This window comes from Mobula hypostoma, chromosome 22 (genome assembly GCF_963921235.1).
Source record: "Mobula hypostoma chromosome 22, sMobHyp1.1, whole genome shotgun sequence".
NCBI lineage: Eukaryota > Metazoa > Chordata > Chondrichthyes > Myliobatiformes > Myliobatidae > Mobula > Mobula hypostoma.
The window spans coordinates 52723370-52743653 of NC_086118.1; the positions used below are offsets into that span (position 1 = coordinate 52723370).

Below are 20284 nucleotides of genomic sequence, written 5' to 3' on the forward strand. Positions count from 1 at the left end.
CTCTATGGTGAAGACTTCTTTAAAAATCAAAGAAACCCCAACTTCATAATGTGTTTGGAAAGATGCATTACATACATCAAAAAGCAATTGTGATTAGGAGCAATACATTGCCGTAATGTTTTCAATGAAGGATGGCTTTATAGAGATTTTTCTTTCCTGGAATTATTTTTAAACATATTTTAACTCGAGGATCTCCGGCATTCTGCAGAAGGATTGATAAGTACTTACTTAAATGATGCTGTCTAAGGGCATTGATTAGATTAGATTATGAGTCCTCATTTATTGTCATTTAGAAATGCATGCATTAAAAAATGATACAATGTTCCTCCAGAATGATATCACAGAAACACAGGACAAACCAAGACTAAAACTGACAAAACCACGTAATTATAACATACAGTTACAACAGTGCAAAGCAATAATGTAATTTGATAAAGAGCAGATCATGGGCACGGTAAAAAACATCTCAAGTCCCGATAACTCCATCATCTCACGCAGACGGTAGAAGGGAGAAACTCTCCCTGCCATGAACCCCCAAGTGCCGCAAACTTGCTGATGCATTGGAAGCACCCAACCTCAGCCGACTTTGAGTCTGTCCGAAAACTTCGAGCCTCCAACACCCAGCACCATCTCTGTGAGTGCTTTGACCCCGCCCCGGCTGCCAAGCAACACACATAAAAGTTGCTGGTGAACGCAGCAGGCCAGGCAGCATCTCGAGGAAGAGGTACAGTTGACTCGGGGCCTTCTCCAGAAATTCTGGATCACACAGTAGCAGCAGCAGCAAAACAGGCACTTCAGAAGTTTCACCAGATGTTCCTCCATGCTCTCACGTCTGTCTCTATCAAATCAGGATTGTGCACGGCACCCTACTTGACAGGTAACAGATATCATTCACTGCAGTGGCTGCTGCGAGCTGCGTTGCGCCGCCATCTTCTCCTCCCTCATTGATGAGACAGCATCAACAATTTTGTTTGTTGATCCAGGGTAAAATAGATTACACAGTGTGGTACAAAGTCAATTCCATCTAGTGAATATGATTATGCTTTCATCTGACAATAGGATTCTGAGCTCTGATTGGATGTTTTCACAGAGGATTCAACATGACACTTCCTGACACTCATAGCTGACTGCGGTGAAAAAAACTTTTAACCTGAACTAAAATTAGTATTCAAGGAAATTTATATACTGTGAATAAATCTTGAGACGATTTTGCTTGCTGTAAACTCTAGAAGATTTCTTGAATGCTATCATCTTAATTTACATCCAGTCACCTGCTGTGAACAGCAGTCAAAATGGGAAACCATCTTAAACCAGGGATAGAAGTCATAAAACAAAACACTTGTAGGCAAACATTGTTAAAATTTAAGATCATGGATCCTTTCTCAGGATGGGAAGGAGGAAAAAGATAAAATAAGTTGTTTTGAAATTGCAGCAGAGTTGAGGGGAGGACAGACGGGGCAAAAGAACAGTAGTGATTGTCGAGGCACAAGTTACCATGGGGATGAGTTGTAATGGAAGGGTTAGATGGTGACAAAGTGTAATGTGCTGCAGATAGTACATTAGGGAGAACTAAAGGAGAGAAAAAAAAGCAAAACTCAGCCAATATTTTACACAGATATAAAGTATAAAGATGATGCAGCCGAAGTAGCCAATTCTGACATAGAGTAAACACGCCATCTGAAATGGGACAAGACAATATTGAGTCCAGAAGGCTGCAATATACCCAGTACGTTTCCTCAAGCTTGCCTTGGGCCTTATAACAGTGCAAGTGGCCACAGATAGGTCGGAATGGGATGGAAAATTCAACTGGAAGGCAACAGAAGTACAGAGCCTGTAAAACATTGGAGTAGAATTAGGCTCTGCCATTCCCATTCTCCTGCCTTCTCCCCATAATCTTTGATGTCCTTACTGATCAACCTTTGCTTTAAATATACCCAATGACTTGCCCTCCACAGTCAACTGTGGTGACAGATTCCAGATTCACCAGCCTCTGGTTGAAGAAATTCCTCCTCGTCTCTGTTCTAAAGCACGTTCTTCTATTCTGAGGCTGTGCCCTCTGGTCCAATACTCCCTTGCTAAAGGTAACATTCACTCTATTTAAATCTTTAAATATTCCGAAGGTTTCAATGAGATACCCCCTTCATTCTTCTAAACTCCAGCAAGTACAGGACCAGAGCTGTTACGTTTGTAACTCCAAATCAAAGGAAAAACACAGCAGCTGGGGATACTTGTTTACTGAGTTTCTTCTCTTCAGAGCTGGTGTACTGACATACGCCATTCACATGCTTCTCACCTTTAGGCTGTAATTAATTACATAAACAAAGAATGCTTAATCAAAAAAAAATCAATATTACTCAAATATTGAATACATTACCTTCCTCCCCGCTTAGCTGTAAACGCCAGCTCAATATAGTATACACACACATACATAGAGTACAACTACCATACAGACATCAACAGCATAGTGAATATTAAATCATTCCATTCAGGCCTAAAGAATAATTGCTGTGTGTAGAATTTCTTATCCTAGTGGGATAACATCTTTCCTGACAAGGGGAGGGAGTCTGTCTGCTTGGCAGGTGAGACTTGTGACTGTGAAACGATCTCAGGTTCTGGGGCCTCCTCCGTGATGGTTATCGGTGTTGACTCTGGGACTGCAGGAAGTCCTTCTGACAGCTCTGGACTCCTCTCTTCTGGACACCTTGGCATTCCAAACAGTGCATCGCAAGCTGCTTGAACCTCATCCATTTTCTGCCTTTTTTCAAACTCGTCTCTCCCCCCTTAAGTAAAATGTGCTGCGCTTCAACAGGTAGGTTGTCATCGCAGCTTCATCTTTAAGCTTCCTAGCTGCCACCGTTATGTTCAGTAACTCCAGAAACAAACCGAAAGGAAAACACAGGAACCCGAGATACTTCTGTACTTGGCTTCATTTCTTTTCTGAGGCACTCACATATGACAAGGTGTCATAATGATGTCTGCCATTCACATACAACATGTAATGAATTATGTAGACAAAGACTGCCCAAATATGTACATTACTTAAATATTACTGGAATTTTGAATATACTACAAGAGCCATTATACGTTAACCCTTCCTTTCCTGGGATCATTCTAGTCAACTTCCTCTAGATCCTCTCCAATGCTAAATTCCCTGTGCACTGAATGAAAGTGCTCCACAAAGTGGTTTTCCGCCCTGCTTTTGGCTTCTTCAACAGAGAACGGGGCCAGTGTATACCAAATGCTGATTGGAAGCAAAGTGAATCACTGCAAGGACTGGTTGGGTCTCTGATCGGTCGGAAGAGGTTAAAGAATTAGCATTGCATCTGTCATGGTTAGATTGTCAAGTGTCTCAGAATGCAGAGTAGTTCGTGGAGGGAATGGAACAGTAGATTAGGGAATTGCATGGGGAACTGATCCTTCAAAACACTGAAAGTGAAGGAAGGGGGAATGTATTTACTAGTGGCGGGATTTTGCAAATTGCAACAGATGATCCATCCAATCCTCCTGCACAAAGAATTCTTGTTGTCCTGTCCAGGAGGGTAGCATGCGATAGCAGAGCTGTAGGAGAATAAATGTGGTCAAGAACTCTGCCCACTTTGGCAGAGAGGTCACCAAAGATCAGGAAGAAAGATGTTGTTTCAGGGGCACTTACGTGTATTCTTACTACAGGAGCAAATGTAACTGCAATAGAGTCTTTACAGGAGGTAGGGAATGAGAAAGAACAACTTGAGGTAGATGTGAGAGTCCACAGGTCTGTAATGGACATGGAAAGATCGGGAGAGGGAAGTGTCAGGACTGGACCCAATGACACTGAGAGACATTGTAAATTGGTAGCAAAGTTAATAAAAAATTCAGTCTTTAATCTAGGAATACCAAAATCAACTGCAGAACTATCTCAACCCTGTGCTGGCAGAGATCAGCACTTCTGACTTTTGATTAATCCTGGGACTTTTTCATTCAGATGACTTCCTGATTAGCGCAAGTGAAAGGTACAAAGATAAACTGAAGGAATTGTACATTAAAACCAATGATAGTTGGATGTCATCTTATAAATATTGCTTTAATGAATAACTTACAGAAGACAGTGATAAAATTGAAATGTTTATGCTGTGAGTGTGCAAACAGCATATACTTTATTGCTCATTCTGTATGGGTACATACATAAAAGTTTGTTTCCACACAGTTTTTTTTTGTTTTTTATTAAATTATTAAAGCCCATGTAACAGTGGGAGGGGGTGAAATACAATGTGTTAACGATGCTAGAACACTCTGTAATAAATACAAATAAAATGGAAATGAGGAAAATCTAAAACAATATAAAATATGGTGTTTTTTTAAGAACTGGGAAGTAAAGCCAAGGGATTAATTGTAAACTAATTACATCTATATATAAAAAAAGATTTTAACAACTGGTAGACAATATTCTATAAACTGATGTGTTACATACAGTGAACTGCTCCTGTCTGCTTTATTGTATTATTTGATTTTTACAGCATATTTCAAGTCTGTGAAGCGATGGGAGCATGCTAGATGCTATCAGCTGAATGATGAAGCATGCTTTTTATTACAAGAGCAACACTCTGCCAACTTTGGCTTTTACTTCTGTGTCTGCAGCTCATTTTAAATCCACCACTGATAAGCTTAGGCATAGTGTTATGTATTGTTCCGAAATAGATCATGTCAGAAAACCATGTGTGCATTGGGCATTTATTAATATAAGATCGTTTTAAGTGTCCATTGGCAACTCTTCTATTGATGTTATGCCTGTTATTTCAAAATGGTGAGGGAAGGAGGGAGGGTGGGAATGGGATCATGTTCTAGACCAAACAGAATTAAAATCCTAAGATGTGCAAAAAGTGGTTTAAAAGTTATGATACAATTAATTTAAAAGTCGAAATCACAGTATTAGCCTTAGATTTAATCTCATGCCTCACCCAAAACTGTACGAAGCATCATCGCAGGACACCTTCCTGTTGTAATGATGCTCTTGCAATTGATAGGCAGCAGTGCAGGGCAAAAAAAAAATAAGGTTGCTTTATCAACAGGTGATCCCAGTACAGAAATACTATAATTCGACAAGAATGTCAACAGGTTATAAATATATTAAAACTCACATGAATGTAAAGGATCTGTAGAACATTTCCTATCATTAAAATTACAAATAAAATCATACACTGAATGCAAACTCCTTAAGAGTCAACCAGGGGTTTTGAACTACTGTATCTCAATTTAATATACAGGTCATAATTCATCTTATGGATAACTGAGGACAATGCTCGTCAAGTTTATATTTAATAGTTGTTGGCTTTCCCAGGTGCTCCCCTCAGGCCGGCTTTAATTAAAGTGGAATGTAAATCATATCCTGTACGTTACGAAGTTCTGGGAGCTTAAAAACCAACGTTGTAGAGCATTGCCACTTTTAATATACAATAAAGTATTTATCCCTTAAGTCACGTAAATAACTGATGCAACAATAAAGAAAAAATGACAAAGAAACTTCTCAATGCTGGCTGGTAATATATAGTTCATTAAAAAATCCCTCCTCAATCATTGGGAGGGCTAGGGTCAAGTGGTTATGACTGAGCAGGATGAAATAATGTGGAATGCTTCTCCTGTGATGATTTTATGTATGCATATATTATAAATATATATATTAAAAACTGGATTAGTAGATGTCTATCCAAATCTGGAACACACCAGCAAGGATATTTCTTTAAAAAGATTTTAGCCAATTTTTCATTTGAGAATCCATTTGGAATATTGTCTACTAGAGCTCAGTTCTGTCGATAATTTCTCTGTTTTGCACCCAAATAAATGAACAGTAGGTAAAAAAAGTGATGTTACGGCATAATGACGTCAGCTCAACGATAGCTTGTTGTACCGAATGCTGCAGTCTACATCATGATGCAAGGGACTATTAATAATTAGCAAGGAATAAATGGGCTTAAGACAGATGCCTAAATAGTACTTTCTGTAGTAGTCTTTTAAATCAGAAATGCTATCAAGAATACTGCTAACTGTTCAAAACATAAAAAGCCAGCAGTCTTTAAATTTTCAGGTATTAGTTTAGCAGCTGAAAGTCTCATGGCGAAAGCCAGGTGACCGGTTTCCTCAAAGTTCCCTAATCATCCACTCCCTCTCACTTTCCTCTTCCTAAGGGAAAGACATCCTGTGTATTCCAAGCACTGCTGGAGCTTTGGCAGGAGAAAGCCCTCACAGACAGGTGTGTACAGAAAGTCCCACGAATCACGAGGACGTCATTCCACAGCAAACCCACAAGTCTCTTCAATTGCTGTTAGCAGCTTCTCATAGAGTTTTTCATAATTCTCGTAAGGAGGAATGTCAATTCTATTAAAGCTGGAGAGGAAACAGACCAAAATGCATTATTACTCCATTCTTTAACAGGAAATACTTTGCAACACAGCTGCAATGCCCTAAGTTCTATCACTCAATAGTCTGACATAACTTCTTAGAATGCTGTTTCACACATCCATTTTCATATCATTTTACTGGTTACATCAGCTCACTGATCTATCTTTTCATTTACTGAACAGTTACAACACACAGTGCCAACCACTGCAGTAATTTTCACTCCATGCTCTACAGGGAGCTGAGAGCTACATGATGACAGACTCACAGCCTTCAGTTGTAAGACTACCCCCTATTCCATTAATACAATTAATTCTGTCAGGCATAGTAAAAAAATTAATCGGGTTGATTGACCCCACTAAGATACTATCATTTTCATTATGCTGCACTGAGCATGCAGTAATTTTAATTAATTAAGCTTTCCTGATTCCTTGCACAAAAATTTTTAAAATCGTTATGGTAAAATTAAAAAAAACTAAATAAGAAATGTGCTCTACCAGGTATGTGCTTTAGGGAGATTGTTGGGGCTGGCATCAATCTGGTGGATGGTGAAAAGTCTTGGGCCTGCTGCACCTGCAAAAATAAGATATTAAACATCAATAACTCAAAATAGCCTGCACAGTAATCCTAACCCACACCTCATCCCAAAGTAATGTTATGGCTCTGATGAATCTTGTTCCATCCCCATTTCTCCTCAGACACACAGGAAGAGAGAAATGATCGGTGTCGTAGTATGTAGATCTCACCTTGCAATGCTTTGAAACCTTGCAGAGGCACCCGAGAGGATCCTGTGACAAACTGAAGTAATCGGGCTCGTCTTTCTTCATCAAAAGACTCCACTGCCTTCCAAAACCACTTAACAATATTGCTATCTGGAGTACAGTGTTTTAACCTAGTGTTTGATTTCCAATCGTTGATATCAATCTTTCCAAGGCCACAGATGATAAGCTGGAAAGTGGACAAAAAGCAAGGGAATTTAGTTACATTGTAATCTCACCAGGCCATTACAAACATGAGGAAATCTGCAGATGCTGGAATTTCAAGCAACACACATAAAAGTTGCTGGTGACCGCAACAGGCCAGGCAGCATCTCTAGGAAGAGGTACGGTCAACGTTTCAGGCCGAGACCCTTCGTCAGGACTAATTGAAAGAAGAGCTCGTAAGAGACTTGAAAGTGGGAGGGGGAGGGGGAGATCCAAAATGATAGGAGAAGACAGGAGGGGGAGGGATGGAGCCAAGAGCTGGACAGTTGATTGGCAAAAGGGATATGAGAGGATCATGGGACAAGAGGCCAAGGGAGAAAGAAAAGGGGGAGGGGGAGAAAAACAGCCCAGAGGATGGGCAAGGGGTATAATGAGAGGGACAGAGGGAGAAGAAGGAGAGAGAGAAAAAGCATTGCATTTTCTCTCATTTTCACTGCATTGGCACTGCTTCCTGCATGCTGAGCTTGTTGACTTCATTAACTTTGCCTCCAACTTTCACCCTGCCCTCAAGTTTACCTGGTCCATTTCCGACACCTCCCTCCCCTTTCTAGATCTTTCCGTCTCTATCTCTGGAGACAGCTTATCCACTGATGTCTACTATAATGCATATGGACTCTCACAGCTATCTGGACTATTCCTCTTCTCACCCTGTCTCTTGCAAAAATGCCATCCCCTTCTCGCAATCCTCCGTCTCTGCCGCATCTGCTCTCAGGATGAGGTTTTTCATTCCAGGACGAGGGAGATGTCCTCCTTTTTTAAAGAAAGGGCTTTCCCTTCCTCCACTATCAACTCTGCTCTCAAACGCATCTCCCCCATTTCACGCACATCTGCTCTCACTCCATCCTCCCACCACCCCACTAGGAATAGGGTTTCCCTTGTCCTCACCTACCACCCCACCAGTCTCCGGGTCCAACATATAATTCTCTGCAACTTCTGCCACCTCCAACGAGATCCCACCCCTAAGCACATCTTTCCCTTCCCCCCCTCTGCTTTCCGCAGGGATCGCTCCCTACGTGACTCCCTCGTCCATTCGTACCCCCCATCCCTCCCCACTGATCTCCCTCCTGGCACTTATCCTTGTAAGCGGTGCAAGTGTTACACATGCCCTCACACTTCCTCCGTCACCACCATTCAGGGCCCCAGACAGTCTTTCCAGGTGAGGCAACACTTCAATTGTGAGTCTGCTGGGGTGATATACTGTGTCCCAATGTGGCCTTCTATATATTGGTGAGACCCGACTCAGACTGGGAGATTGTTTCGCTGAACACCTACGCTCTGTCCGCCAGAGAAAGCAGGATCTGCCAGTGGCCACACATTTTAATTCCATGTCCCATTCCTATTCTGATATGTCTATCCACGGCCTCCTCTACTGTAAAGATGTAAGCCACACTCAGGTTGGAGGAACAACACCTTATATTCCATCTGGGTAGCCTGCAACCTGATGGCATGAACATTGATTTCTCAAACTTCCGCTAATGCCCCACCTCCCCCTCGTACCCCATCCGTTATTTATTTATATACATTCTTTTTCTCTTTCCCTCTTTGTTCTCCCTCTGTCCCTCTCACTATACCCCTTGCCCATCCTCTGGACTTTATCCCCCCCCTCTTCTTTGTCCCTCGCCCTCCTGTCCCATGATCCTCTCATATCCCTTTTGCCAATCAACTGTCCAGCTCTTGGCTCCATCCCTCCCCCTCCTGTCTTCTCCTATCATTTTGGATCTCCCCCTCCCCCTCCCACTTTCAAATCTCTTACTCACTCTTCTTTCAGTTAGTTCTGACGAAGGGTCTTGGCCCAAAATGTCGACTGTACCTCTTCCTAGAGATGCTGCCTGGCCTGCTGCGTTCACCAACAACTTTGATGTGTGTTGCAGGCCATTACAAACCTAGTTATGGTATACTGGCTATCAAAACTACATAGTAACATACTTCAGTATTCCAATTCAAAAATCAGAGAACTGCAGATCCCTGGGACAGCAAAAAACTGTAGAGTCATGGAAACAAATCAGATCATAGAAACCAGCCCCTGCTGCATAGACTTTGTCTACACTTCTCACTGATTTGGTAAAGAACGATCAAAGACATCACCCATCCCGGACATCATCCCTTTTCCCTTCTCCCATCATGCAGAAGATGCAAAAACCTGACAGCATAAACCATCAGCTTCAAGGACAGCTTCTACGCCGCTGTTAGAAGTCTACTGAATGGTCCCCTATAGCAAAAAGACAGACTCAACCTCAGACCTTGTTTGCCTGTACTTTATCTGTAACCGTAACACTATTCTGTATTTTTATTTGTTTTACTTTGTACTACCTCATCACTGATGGGATGAAATGATCTGTATGAATGGCACACAAACAGATTTTCACTGTTCCTTGGCAGATGTGATAATAATAAACCAATTTATCTGAAATTTGAAATAAAAACAGAAAATGCTGCAATGATTCAGTAGCCACGGAGAATGAAAGAATTAACAATGTAGGTCAAAAACCCTTTGTTGGAACCAGGAAAAAGTAAGACATATTACATAATTTTGAACTTTCAAAGAGAGAGCAGGAAGGACGTACAAGATGAAGGGGAATAGCTCTGACAAGACAGGGTTGGGGTGGATTGGGATATGTTGTAAAGGTCATTCAGTCAATGGGTTATAACAGGAACAGTTAGAGAGTGAGAATGTAAAGGGATAGGAAAACTGGGGATGGCAGGGGTCAGGACAGGCAGTGTCAACAGAGAGAGGAAAATTAAGGCAATTTTACAGATATTCCTTACAGCACAGATGGCCAGTGCCCCAAAACGGTGGAATTTGTTTTTGATTCCAACAAGGCTGAAAACTGCCCAGAAGACGAGGGGTGGCTCCTCAAAATGACATGGGGTCTCATTTTAACATTACAGGAGCCACAGACAGATGGAGACAGCAATAGGGAGCTTCGACACACCCCTGTAGATTCATCAGGGAGGAGTAATCCAATCTGTCTGTCTGGTGTACCCAATGCAGGGGGAACCACATTAGGAACACCAATGTAGACTGGAGAAAGCACAACTATTCCTCAGAAGGACTGTTTGGTCACCTTGCTACTGGCCTTTTCCTCGGCATCACCTTTTGTCTCTCCATTAGCACGGCCAGACACACTCTGCCCGACGCCGGCCCCCTAGGCCTGAGTTGACGTAGTAGCAGTGGACATACTCTGAAGACTCACTTTCACAACTTCTGCTCCTTATTCTGTATTTTCATATTCTATAACTGCCCTTGTTAACCTGTCAAGATGACTTTAAGAACTCTTGCATGGCATCCCTCCTCTCAACATATCAAAGATATTCCCTTCATTCTATCCATCCCTCCCCATGTTCCCTGCAACTTAAATCTAATTTATTTTCTCTTGTTGATAGGGTGGTTACAAAGGCATATTATATGTGGTCTTCATTAGTTCAAGAGTCACATGCTGCAGCTTTTATAAAACCCTGGTTGACGACATTTGGAGTACTGTGCTCAGTTCTGGTTGCCTCATTATAGGAAGGATGTATAACTTTTTCACAAGGTGCAGAGAAGATTTACCAGGATGATGCCTGGATTAGAGAGCATGGCTTATGAGGATATGTTGAGCCATCTAGAGTTTGCTCTCTGGACAGGAGAGCTGACTTGACAGAAGTAGCTAAGATGATAAGAGTCATAAATTGAGTGGACTACCTGCTCCTTTTACCCCAGGGTGGGAACAGTAATACACGAGGGCATAATTTTAAGGTGATTGGAGGAAAGGATGGGGATGGGGGGTGGGATTGTCAGAGATTTTTTTTAACTCTAAGAGTGGTGGGTGTATAGAATGTGCTGCTGGGGTAGTGAAGAGGCAGATACATTAAGGGCATTTAAGAAAATCTTAACGGGCACATGGATGATATGGAAGACTTTGTGGGACAGAAGCTTTAGATTGATCTTGGAGTAGGTTAAAAGGCACAGCATTGTGTGCTGAAGGGCTTGTATTGTGCTGTAATGTTCTATGTACTCTTTCCCAATTCTGAACTTCATTTCTCTTTCCACAGATGTTGCCTGAGCTGCTGAGTGTTTCTAGCATTTTCTATTTTTATATCAGAACCCTACTTTAATTCTGCTAACCTCACCCATCATTTCCATATTCAATAAATGTTAGAAATTTTAATAGCTCATTCTGCAGTGATATAGACAATAGCAAGAAACCAACATTCATACACTGTGTTACAAATTGTTTTAGCTGCCTGTTTTAGCTTATGCTTTCAAAACTTCCTCCTGAGCTTTAAAAGATGGCAGAACAATACAAGAGTAGACTTTGTCAGATTCTGCCCTTTTAGCTTCAATTTGATTTAACTTTGAAGTTGTAAGGGTAGATAATAGATATGTAGATGCTTAGTGACAATTGTAAGGGCATCACAGATGGACATGTGTATGGGTGACTGTTTCAGAATAGGAGAGATCACATAGTTCAAACGTAAATCTAAAATGGTCAAGATTTATGATCTATGTCAGTTCAGTCCATCTGTAAGCCACATTCATGAGGACAAAGCCTGTATAAAAGGGTTCATATTTACAGGAATAGGACTAGTGTTAAAAGTTCAACTTCATGTTTATTGTCATTCAACTGTACACATGCATCCCACCAAACAAAATGTTCCTCCAGAGCACAACACAGTACATACAACTCACACATGACACAAAGTAATATTACCACAAATAAATTAACAAATAATAAGGTGCCTTTACAATACAAATTAAAAAAGTATCCAGCATGAAGTGAGTATCATATCACATACTAAAAACTCACCTCCAGTTCCTTCTCATCGAATGTTTTCAGCAAATGCTGTGGGATCACTTCATTGAAACCTTTCTGCAGAGCCAGAAACTGGGCCTCAATACCTCGTAGAAACCGCCAGTTGACATAGAGCCTATTAAAGGAAACATTTTCTCAAGTTAGAGTGGTGGGTATATGGAATGAGTTGCCAGTGGAAGTGTACAATTACATTTAAAAAGTATTTGGATGGGTTCATGGATAGGAGAGGTTAGAGGGATATCAGCCAAGCACAGGCAAACATGGATAAGTTGGACCAAAGGGCCTGCTGATGAGCTTATACATCTATGACTGTTTGCTTTCACACTAGGTATCACCTGCAATATCAGTACTTACTGCCCATTTCTAATAGTTCTTGAGAAGATGGCAGTGAGACTCTTCTTAGCTATAGTATGTATGATGAAGACCTTCCCCCAGCTATAACTATTATATTTTGACAATATTTCCAAGCCAGGCTGAAGTATAACATGAATGGAAAGTGCAGGTGTTCTTAGCAACTGTTGTTCCTATTTTTTGAGGCAGTAGAAACCATGCATTTGGAAAGCCCTACTGAAGATATCTTGACAATTAGCTCCGGTAGATCTTACCACTGGTTATCAACAGAACTGTGATGATATTGAGATTAAATGTTTAGTGGAATGCTTTGCCTTGGACATAATCTTCTACCATTGTTAGAATTGCAGTCACACACCCAAATCAAAAATATTCTGCCACATTCCTGACTTTTGCCTTGTGGATGGTGGGGATTTGGGAGTTACATAATAACCAGCCTCTAACCTACTCTTGTAACTGCATTCCCATTATTAATTCAATTAGATTGTTGTTCAACTGTGACTCAATAATATTGATTGTGGGGGAATTTTACTATGGCAATGCCATTGCACTTGTTGAAGATGGTTGGTACCTGACAGATATTTGCACAGATGTTACTTGCCACTCACAAACCCAAGTACTGCAAGTACTGTCTAGTTAACCATATAACCATATAACAATTACAGCACGGAAACAGGCCATCTCAGCCCTTCTAGTCCGTGCCGAACTCTTACTCTTACTGTGATAGTTCTTCTATCATTCAGGCAGAAATGCTTAACAAAGGATCAGAATTCCAGAGAGTTGTGGATTTGCAAAGAGAGTTTCAAGATACAATTACTGATGCTGGTTTTCTATTATTGATGGTTTCACATTCAAAATCATAAAGCGAATTAAAAATTCTCCAGTGCTAAGGAGGGATCTGAACTCTGGAATCTGGAACATTTGTCCAGACTTCAGATTACTTATCTAGTTACAAAATCATGGCATTTCTGTTCCTTTACTCTCCCAGTGCATTTCAGAAGGGATGCTGATTCTACAATATTTTTACAGCAAGGTTAATTGCAAGGTTGGGCTCTTCTTATCTCAGCTATTGAGAAACTGATTGAACCACAGGTAGCTTTTTCTTATCGGTGCCACCTGAGCAGTCTCTGGATCTTTGTTTATTTTAAAGGTCAGAAAGCAAATTAAAAGGTTAACTTCTAAGCCGAAGGAATTGATGGATACCAGGGAGCAGGGCCATGTGAAGATGCTGGGTCTTTGATTTCTAAATGGTTCCACACGGTAGGCTTATTCAGAAAGTTAGAAGGCATGGGATCCAGGGAAGTTTGGCCAGGTGGATTCAGAATTGGTTTGACTGCAGAAGGCAGAGGGTGGTGGTGGAGGGAGTACATTCAGATTGGAGGATTGTGACTAGTGGTGTCCCACAAGGATCTGTTCTGGGACCTCTTCTTTTTGTGATTTTTGTTAACGACCTGGATGTGGGGGTAGAAGGGTGGGTTGGCAAGTTTGCAGATGACACAAAGGTTGGTGGTGTTGTAGATAGTGTAGAGGATTGTCGAAGATTGCAGAGAGACATTGATAGGATGCAGAAGTGGGCTGAGAAGTGGCAGATGGAGTTCAACCCGGAGAAGCGTGAGGTGGTACACTTTGGAAGGACAAACTCCAAGGCAGAGTACAAAGTAAATGGCAGGATACTTGGTAGTGTGGAGGAGCAGAGGGATCTCGGGGTACATGTCCACAAATCCCTGAAAGTTGCCTCACAGGTGGATAGGGTAGTTAAGAAAGCTTATGGGGTGTTAGCTTTCATAAATTGAGGGCTAGAGTTTAAGAGTTGCGATGTAATGATGCAGCTCTGTAAAACTCTGGTTAGGCCACACTTGGAGTATTGTGTCCAGTTCTGGTCTCCTCACTATAGGAAGGATGTGGAAACATTGGAAAGGGTACAGAGGAGATTTACCAGGATGCTGCCTGGTTTAGAAAGTATGCATTATGATCAGAGATTAAGGGAGCTAGGGCTTTACTCTTTGGAGAGGAGGAGGATGAGAGGAGACATGATAGAGGTGTACAAGATATTAAGAGGAATAGATAGAGTGGATAGCCAGCGCCTCTTCCCCAGGGCACCACTGCTCAATACAAGAGGACATGGCTTTAAGGTAAGGGGTGGGAAGTTCAAGGGGGATATTAGAGGAAGGTTTTTTTTACTCAGAGAGTGGTTGGTGCGTGGAATGCACTGCCTGAGTCAGTGGTGGAGGCAGATACACTAGTGAAGTTTAAGAGACTACTAGACAGGTATATGGAGGAATCTAAGGTGGGGGCTTATATGGGAGGCAGGGTTTGAGGGTCAGCACAACATTGTGGGCCGACGGGCCTGTACTGTGCTGTACTATTCTATGTTCTAAACAGTATTGAATTTGCTGATCTAAGATTGGAGGGATACTAGAATTGGATGCCACAAGCACAAGGAGCAAAACAAATGCTTTGCCCAAAACTGACTAACCCTAACCCATACGTATTTGGAACGTGAGAAGAAACTGGAGCACCCGGAGGAAACCCACAGTCACAGGGAGAACGTACAAACTCCTTACAGACAACGGCGGGAATTGAACTCTGATTGGTGATCACTGGTGCTGTAAAGCCTTATGTATATGTTCAAACACTCCTGTGCCTAGTGTCATTGTATGGACATACAATGTATATAAGCATTCTTATGCATTTATATTCAGTGTTTTTTTTTAAATTCTGGTGTTCTTTATCTTACTGTGTTTTTTTTGGGCTGCATAGGATCCAGAGTAAGAATTATTTCATTCCCCTTTACACTTGTGTACTGGAAATGACATTAAACAACCTTGAAATAAACCATATTGAAAGCATTGTGCTAACTACTGTAGTCACACATAGACTTTGGTACTGTGGACTTCCAACTTGCAGTACTAAGGATGGCTAAAGTCACACTAGGTTAGGGGTTCTCAAACTTTATTATGCCATGGGCCCCTACCATTAAGCAAAGGGTCCATGGACCCCAAGTGAACTTTATTCTTTCACTGTATTCCCATCTTCCTACGCTTTCCAACAATCATCATCACTCCCGTTCATCAATTAATGCCAAGAGCTTGAGATGGATATCCAGCAAACACAGAAACAGGCGGGTGGACAGAGACAGCGCACCGCGCGGGTGCGCAGCCCTCCGGTGAAAATGATATCATATCTGTTAAATAGGGGCTGTGGACAATTCTGATTTGATGGAGAATGGACATGAAAGCACAGAGGAACATCTGGAGAAATTTCTGAAACGCTCGTTCGCTGCTGGCGTTACTGCGTGGTCGGGAATCTTTCGGAGAGTAGGCCTCAAAATCCCCGGGTTTGCCTGCTGGTGGCGACCGAGGTTGAAGTCGAATCGTTCGGACAGAGATGGCGCTCAGTACTCGGTGTCAGAGAGCTGATCAGAGCTCGAAGTTTTCGGATGACTCAGAGTCGGACTGTGGTCGGCATGGCAGGGAGAGTTCTTCCTTCTCCCGTCTGCGTGGGACATTTGAGGGACTTTGAACTTTTACTGTGCTCATGGACTTCTTCATCAAGTTATGGTATTGTTGCACTGTTGTAACTATATGTTATAATTATGTGGTTTTGTCAGATTTTTTCAGTCTTGGTCTGTCCTGTGTTTTGTGATATCACACCGGAGGAATATTGTATCATTTCTTAATACATACATTACTAAATGACAATAAAAGAGGACTACGTGTCTTCATAATCTTAAAAAACTATGGGACCTGATACAGGGTGGGGATGAGGAAGGAGGAAGGACAGCAAAGGACAAAACAAATCCAAAGTTTAAAAACATAAAAAGCATTTGAAAAAATAATTAGGAAATAGAAAATTTGAAAAAATTAAAAAGGAACCAAAGCTCAGGGCCTGTACTCACTGGAGCGGTGAAGAATAAGGGAGATCTCATTGACATCTATCAAATATCGAAAGGTCTAGATAGAGTGGACATGGAGAGGGTGTTACCTACAGTGGAGAAGTCTAGGACCGAAGGGCATAGCCTCAGAATAGGATATCACTTTACAACAGAGAAGAGGAGGAATTTCTTTAGCCAGAGGGTGAAGAATTGGCAGAGTTCATTGCCAAAGACTACTGCGGAGGCTAAGTCATTGGGTATATTTAAAGTGAAGGTTAATAGGTTCTTGATTAGTAAGGGCATCAAAGGATACGTGGAGAAAGCTGGAGAATGTGGTTGAAAGGGATAATAAGTCAGCCACGGTGAAATGGTGGAGCAGACTTGACTGACTGAATGGCCTAATTCTGCTCCAGTGTCTTATTGTCTATGGCCTGAGTGCATGAGCGCATTTTGCATTTACAGACTGTAAGGGAGCAGTTCAGCTGCTCAATATGTTGGACTAATATTATGGCCAAAAACATTGTTCCAGACTTTTTCTAAAAAAAAGGAAAAATATCATTTACATTCTTCAATTTTCAACATTGTACAGCACAACCCAAAAATTTACAAAATGGGTCAGATCAGAGAGAAAGCTACCCCTGTAATGGTGATAAATACATTTTTCTGTTGAGATCAGACATTTGCTGACTCTGTGAAATTACCCAGGCATGAACTCATAGTACTGACAGATGTATCCTTAAGCAGGTACTCATGGGAGAAAAATGTTTTTTTTATATAGATATTTACATTTCCTTACCACAGAGGAGAGCTGTTATGTGCACTTAATTATAAAAATTTGCACTGGAAAAAAAAACACACTTTAACCAAGCTGGTTTGGTCCTATTTTGTTTATGGAAGGAAAAGATGAGAGAATTGTAATGAAGTTGCAATAATCTGGGAAAACCTGTGGCATCTCTTACCGGACGTATTCTTTCTTGGTTTCTTCAGTTACAGGGATGCTTTTCCCATTCGGCTTCAGTTCATGTTGAATGATTTCTCCGTAGGCATTGTGTTCTACACAGAACGTATGATCTAAGACACCTGTGATGTCATTTTCACTAAATGGAAGAAAAACACCCAAAATAGCTTAAAAATATACCTTTGATAGTACATCTTATGAATTATCGATTGATGAAGAGATTAAGTATCTTCCAGACAAAAGAAATGTCAGGTTCTTCTGGATAGCTAACACAACCTCTGTTGCAACTTTATCAACAGAATGGATCTTGTTGATCATCATAACTAAGTATTATTAAGCAGACCATTAATAAAAATGTCTAAATTGCAAATTTTGTTCTAATGACACAACCATTTAAAACACAAGAGATTCTGCAGATGCTGGAAATCCAAATTAACACACACAAAATGCTGGAGCTCAGCAGTCAGGCAGCATCTTTAGGAGGAAATAAGCAGTTTTGGCCAAGACCCTGTGTCCTGATGAAGGGTCTTAGCCTGAAATGTCAACTGTTTATTCCACAACTATTTAAAATCTTTCTTTCACTTTGAGAGCTGGCAAAGTTGAGAGTGGGAATTTGCTGCTTGTCAAAGCTTTTCAAGGCTTGTGGTCCCTCATTAAACTGATGGCTCTGAGGCTGTCCAGACCACATCACTAGAGCCAGGAATACTTCGGGCTAGCAGGATAAAGAATGCATAGGTGATTTTGCGTGGAGATACTAGACCATCAGGGTCTGGTCCAATATGAAGAACAATAATAATAATCTACCCTAATTGTAAAGCAGTAATTTAGAGAACATTAAATAGAATACAGCGTATTAGATTTACTAGACTGTTACTGTTCCATGTTTGTGTTTTCTTTATTATTTTTAATTCTATACGTTTCACTACTGTGCTTCACTATCCACGTCTTAGATAAAGTATTAACTTCACCCAATATCTAAAGCAAAACTTGTACAACATTCAGATAATTAAAAGAACTCGTTCAGATTGTTTCAGCTACCAGTTTTATTTTGTGCCTTCCAGAGTTCCTTATAAACTTTGGAAGATGGCAGAATAATATAAGGCCAGACTTTGTCCTGTACTTCAAATGCCAAAAACATTTATTAAATAAGTAAGCACTGCATTTATTTTTACAGAAGTTTAACTGACTCCTCAAAGCAATAGTAAATAAATAGTTCACAACTTGGCTGAAAAGCATCACTTATAAAATGATTTACTTTTCTCACTGATGGGGAGGATATCCAGTTGACCACGATGTTCAGTGATTTTAAAAGGACATTAATGAACAACTTCTAGACAGTGGGCTCAGTGAATTTAAATTCCAATTCAGTCAAGAATTCAAACAATCAAATATTCATAGGGCAACAATTCAAACAAGTAGTTTGTATTTGATCTGATTTGACCCTTCCTTGGAGGACACGCTAATTGTATGCATCATGTGCAGCTGGCCCGTGAATTTGATGAGTAAAGTGAGTTTGAGCGCGCGAATTCTCAGCCAAAACTATATCAAGATAATGTTTCATTATCATCTTATACTCATGCTTATATCACCTAGACTATAACCACTCTGAGTGGGACGTACATCCACTCTACTAGGTCTCAAGGTGAAAGTAATGCATGAAAACCCTTTTATTTTAAATGTCATTGCACTTGCAGGATTTTAGTACTGACAGCACTTCAAGTGAGCTTCGAATCTCTTTACAATCTGTCCTTGCATATTTTATTGATCTACTTCTTATGACAGCTGAACTGATTTACTGAAACTATTCTCCATGCTAAGGGAGCAAAGTGGTATTCAGTGTAAAGGTATGGTGTACGTACAGAATCCAGACTAAGCTGTTGTGTAGATCTGGGTCCACAGACTCCATGTCATCCAGTGTGATGGACTTTCCCAGCAACTGCTTATAGAAGGGCAGAGTGAAGCCCCCGTCAATGTAGTGTCCGTGAAACACCGCCATCCCCATTATCCGACCAACAAAATGGAAATACGACAAATGCTCCTGATTGGGATATAAAAATAAATACAGCAGTCAGACTGTGCTCAAAATATTTTTTCCTCAATTAAGATACAGTTGGAATTCTTAATCAAATCGTAGTCATACTTTATTGATCCTCGGGAAATTGGTTTTCGTTACAGTTGCACCATAAATAATTAAATAGTAATAAAAACCATAAATAGTTAAAATAGTAATACGTAAATTATGCCAGGAAATAAGTCCAGGACCAGCCTATTGGCTCAGGGTGTCTGACCCTCCAAGGGAGGAGTTGTAAAGTTTGATAGCCACAGGCAGGAATGACTTCCTATGACGCTCTGTCTTGCATCTCGGTGGAATGAGTCTCTGGCTGAATGTACTCCTGTGCCCAACCAGTACATTATGTAGTGGATGGGAGACATTGTCCAAGATGGCATGCAACTTGGACAGCATCCTCCTTTCAGGCACCACCGTGAGAGAGTCCAGCTCCATCCCCACAATATCACTGGCCTTACGAATGAGTTTGTTGATTCTGTTGGTGTCTGCTACCCTCAGCCTGCTGCCCCAGCACACAAAAGCAAACATGATAGCACTGGCCACCACAGACTCGTAGAATGTCCTCAGCATCGTCCGGCAGATGTTAAAGGATCTCAAACTCCTCAGGAAATAGAGACGGCTCTGACTCTTCTTGTAGACAGCCTGAGTGTTCTTTGACCAGTCCAGTTTATTGTCAATTCGTATCCCCAGGTATTTGTAATCCTCCACCATGTCCACACTGACCCCCCGGATGGAAACAGGGGTTACCGGTACCTTAGCTCTCCTCAGGTCTACCACCTGCTCCTTAGTCTTTTTCACATTAAGCTGCAGATAATTCTGCTCACACTATATGACAAAGTTTCCTACCGTAGCCCTGTACTCAGCCTCATCTCCCTTGCTGATGCATTC

General features: G+C 41.2%; 1 protein-coding gene across 2 annotated transcripts in view; it reads right to left on the reverse strand.

Annotated features, from left to right (window-relative positions):
- Positions 1 to 4116: 4116 nt before the first annotated feature.
- The window catches only part of smurf2 (SMAD specific E3 ubiquitin protein ligase 2), a 226334-nt gene continuing 210166 nt past the window's right edge, over positions 4117 to 20284 (reverse strand). For both annotated transcript variants that reach the window (XM_063030598.1, XM_063030599.1), the window contains 6 exons: positions 19188 to 19366; positions 17330 to 17467; positions 12140 to 12260; positions 7116 to 7317; positions 6867 to 6942; positions 4117 to 6357 (listed from right to left, as the gene is read on the reverse strand). In XM_063030598.1, coding sequence (XP_062886668.1) covers positions 6258 to 6357; positions 6867 to 6942; positions 7116 to 7317; positions 12140 to 12260; positions 17330 to 17467; positions 19188 to 19366 — 816 coding nt within the window. In that variant the 3' untranslated portion in view covers positions 4117 to 6257. The remainder of the gene's footprint in view (positions 6358 to 6866; positions 6943 to 7115; positions 7318 to 12139; positions 12261 to 17329; positions 17468 to 19187; positions 19367 to 20284) is intronic.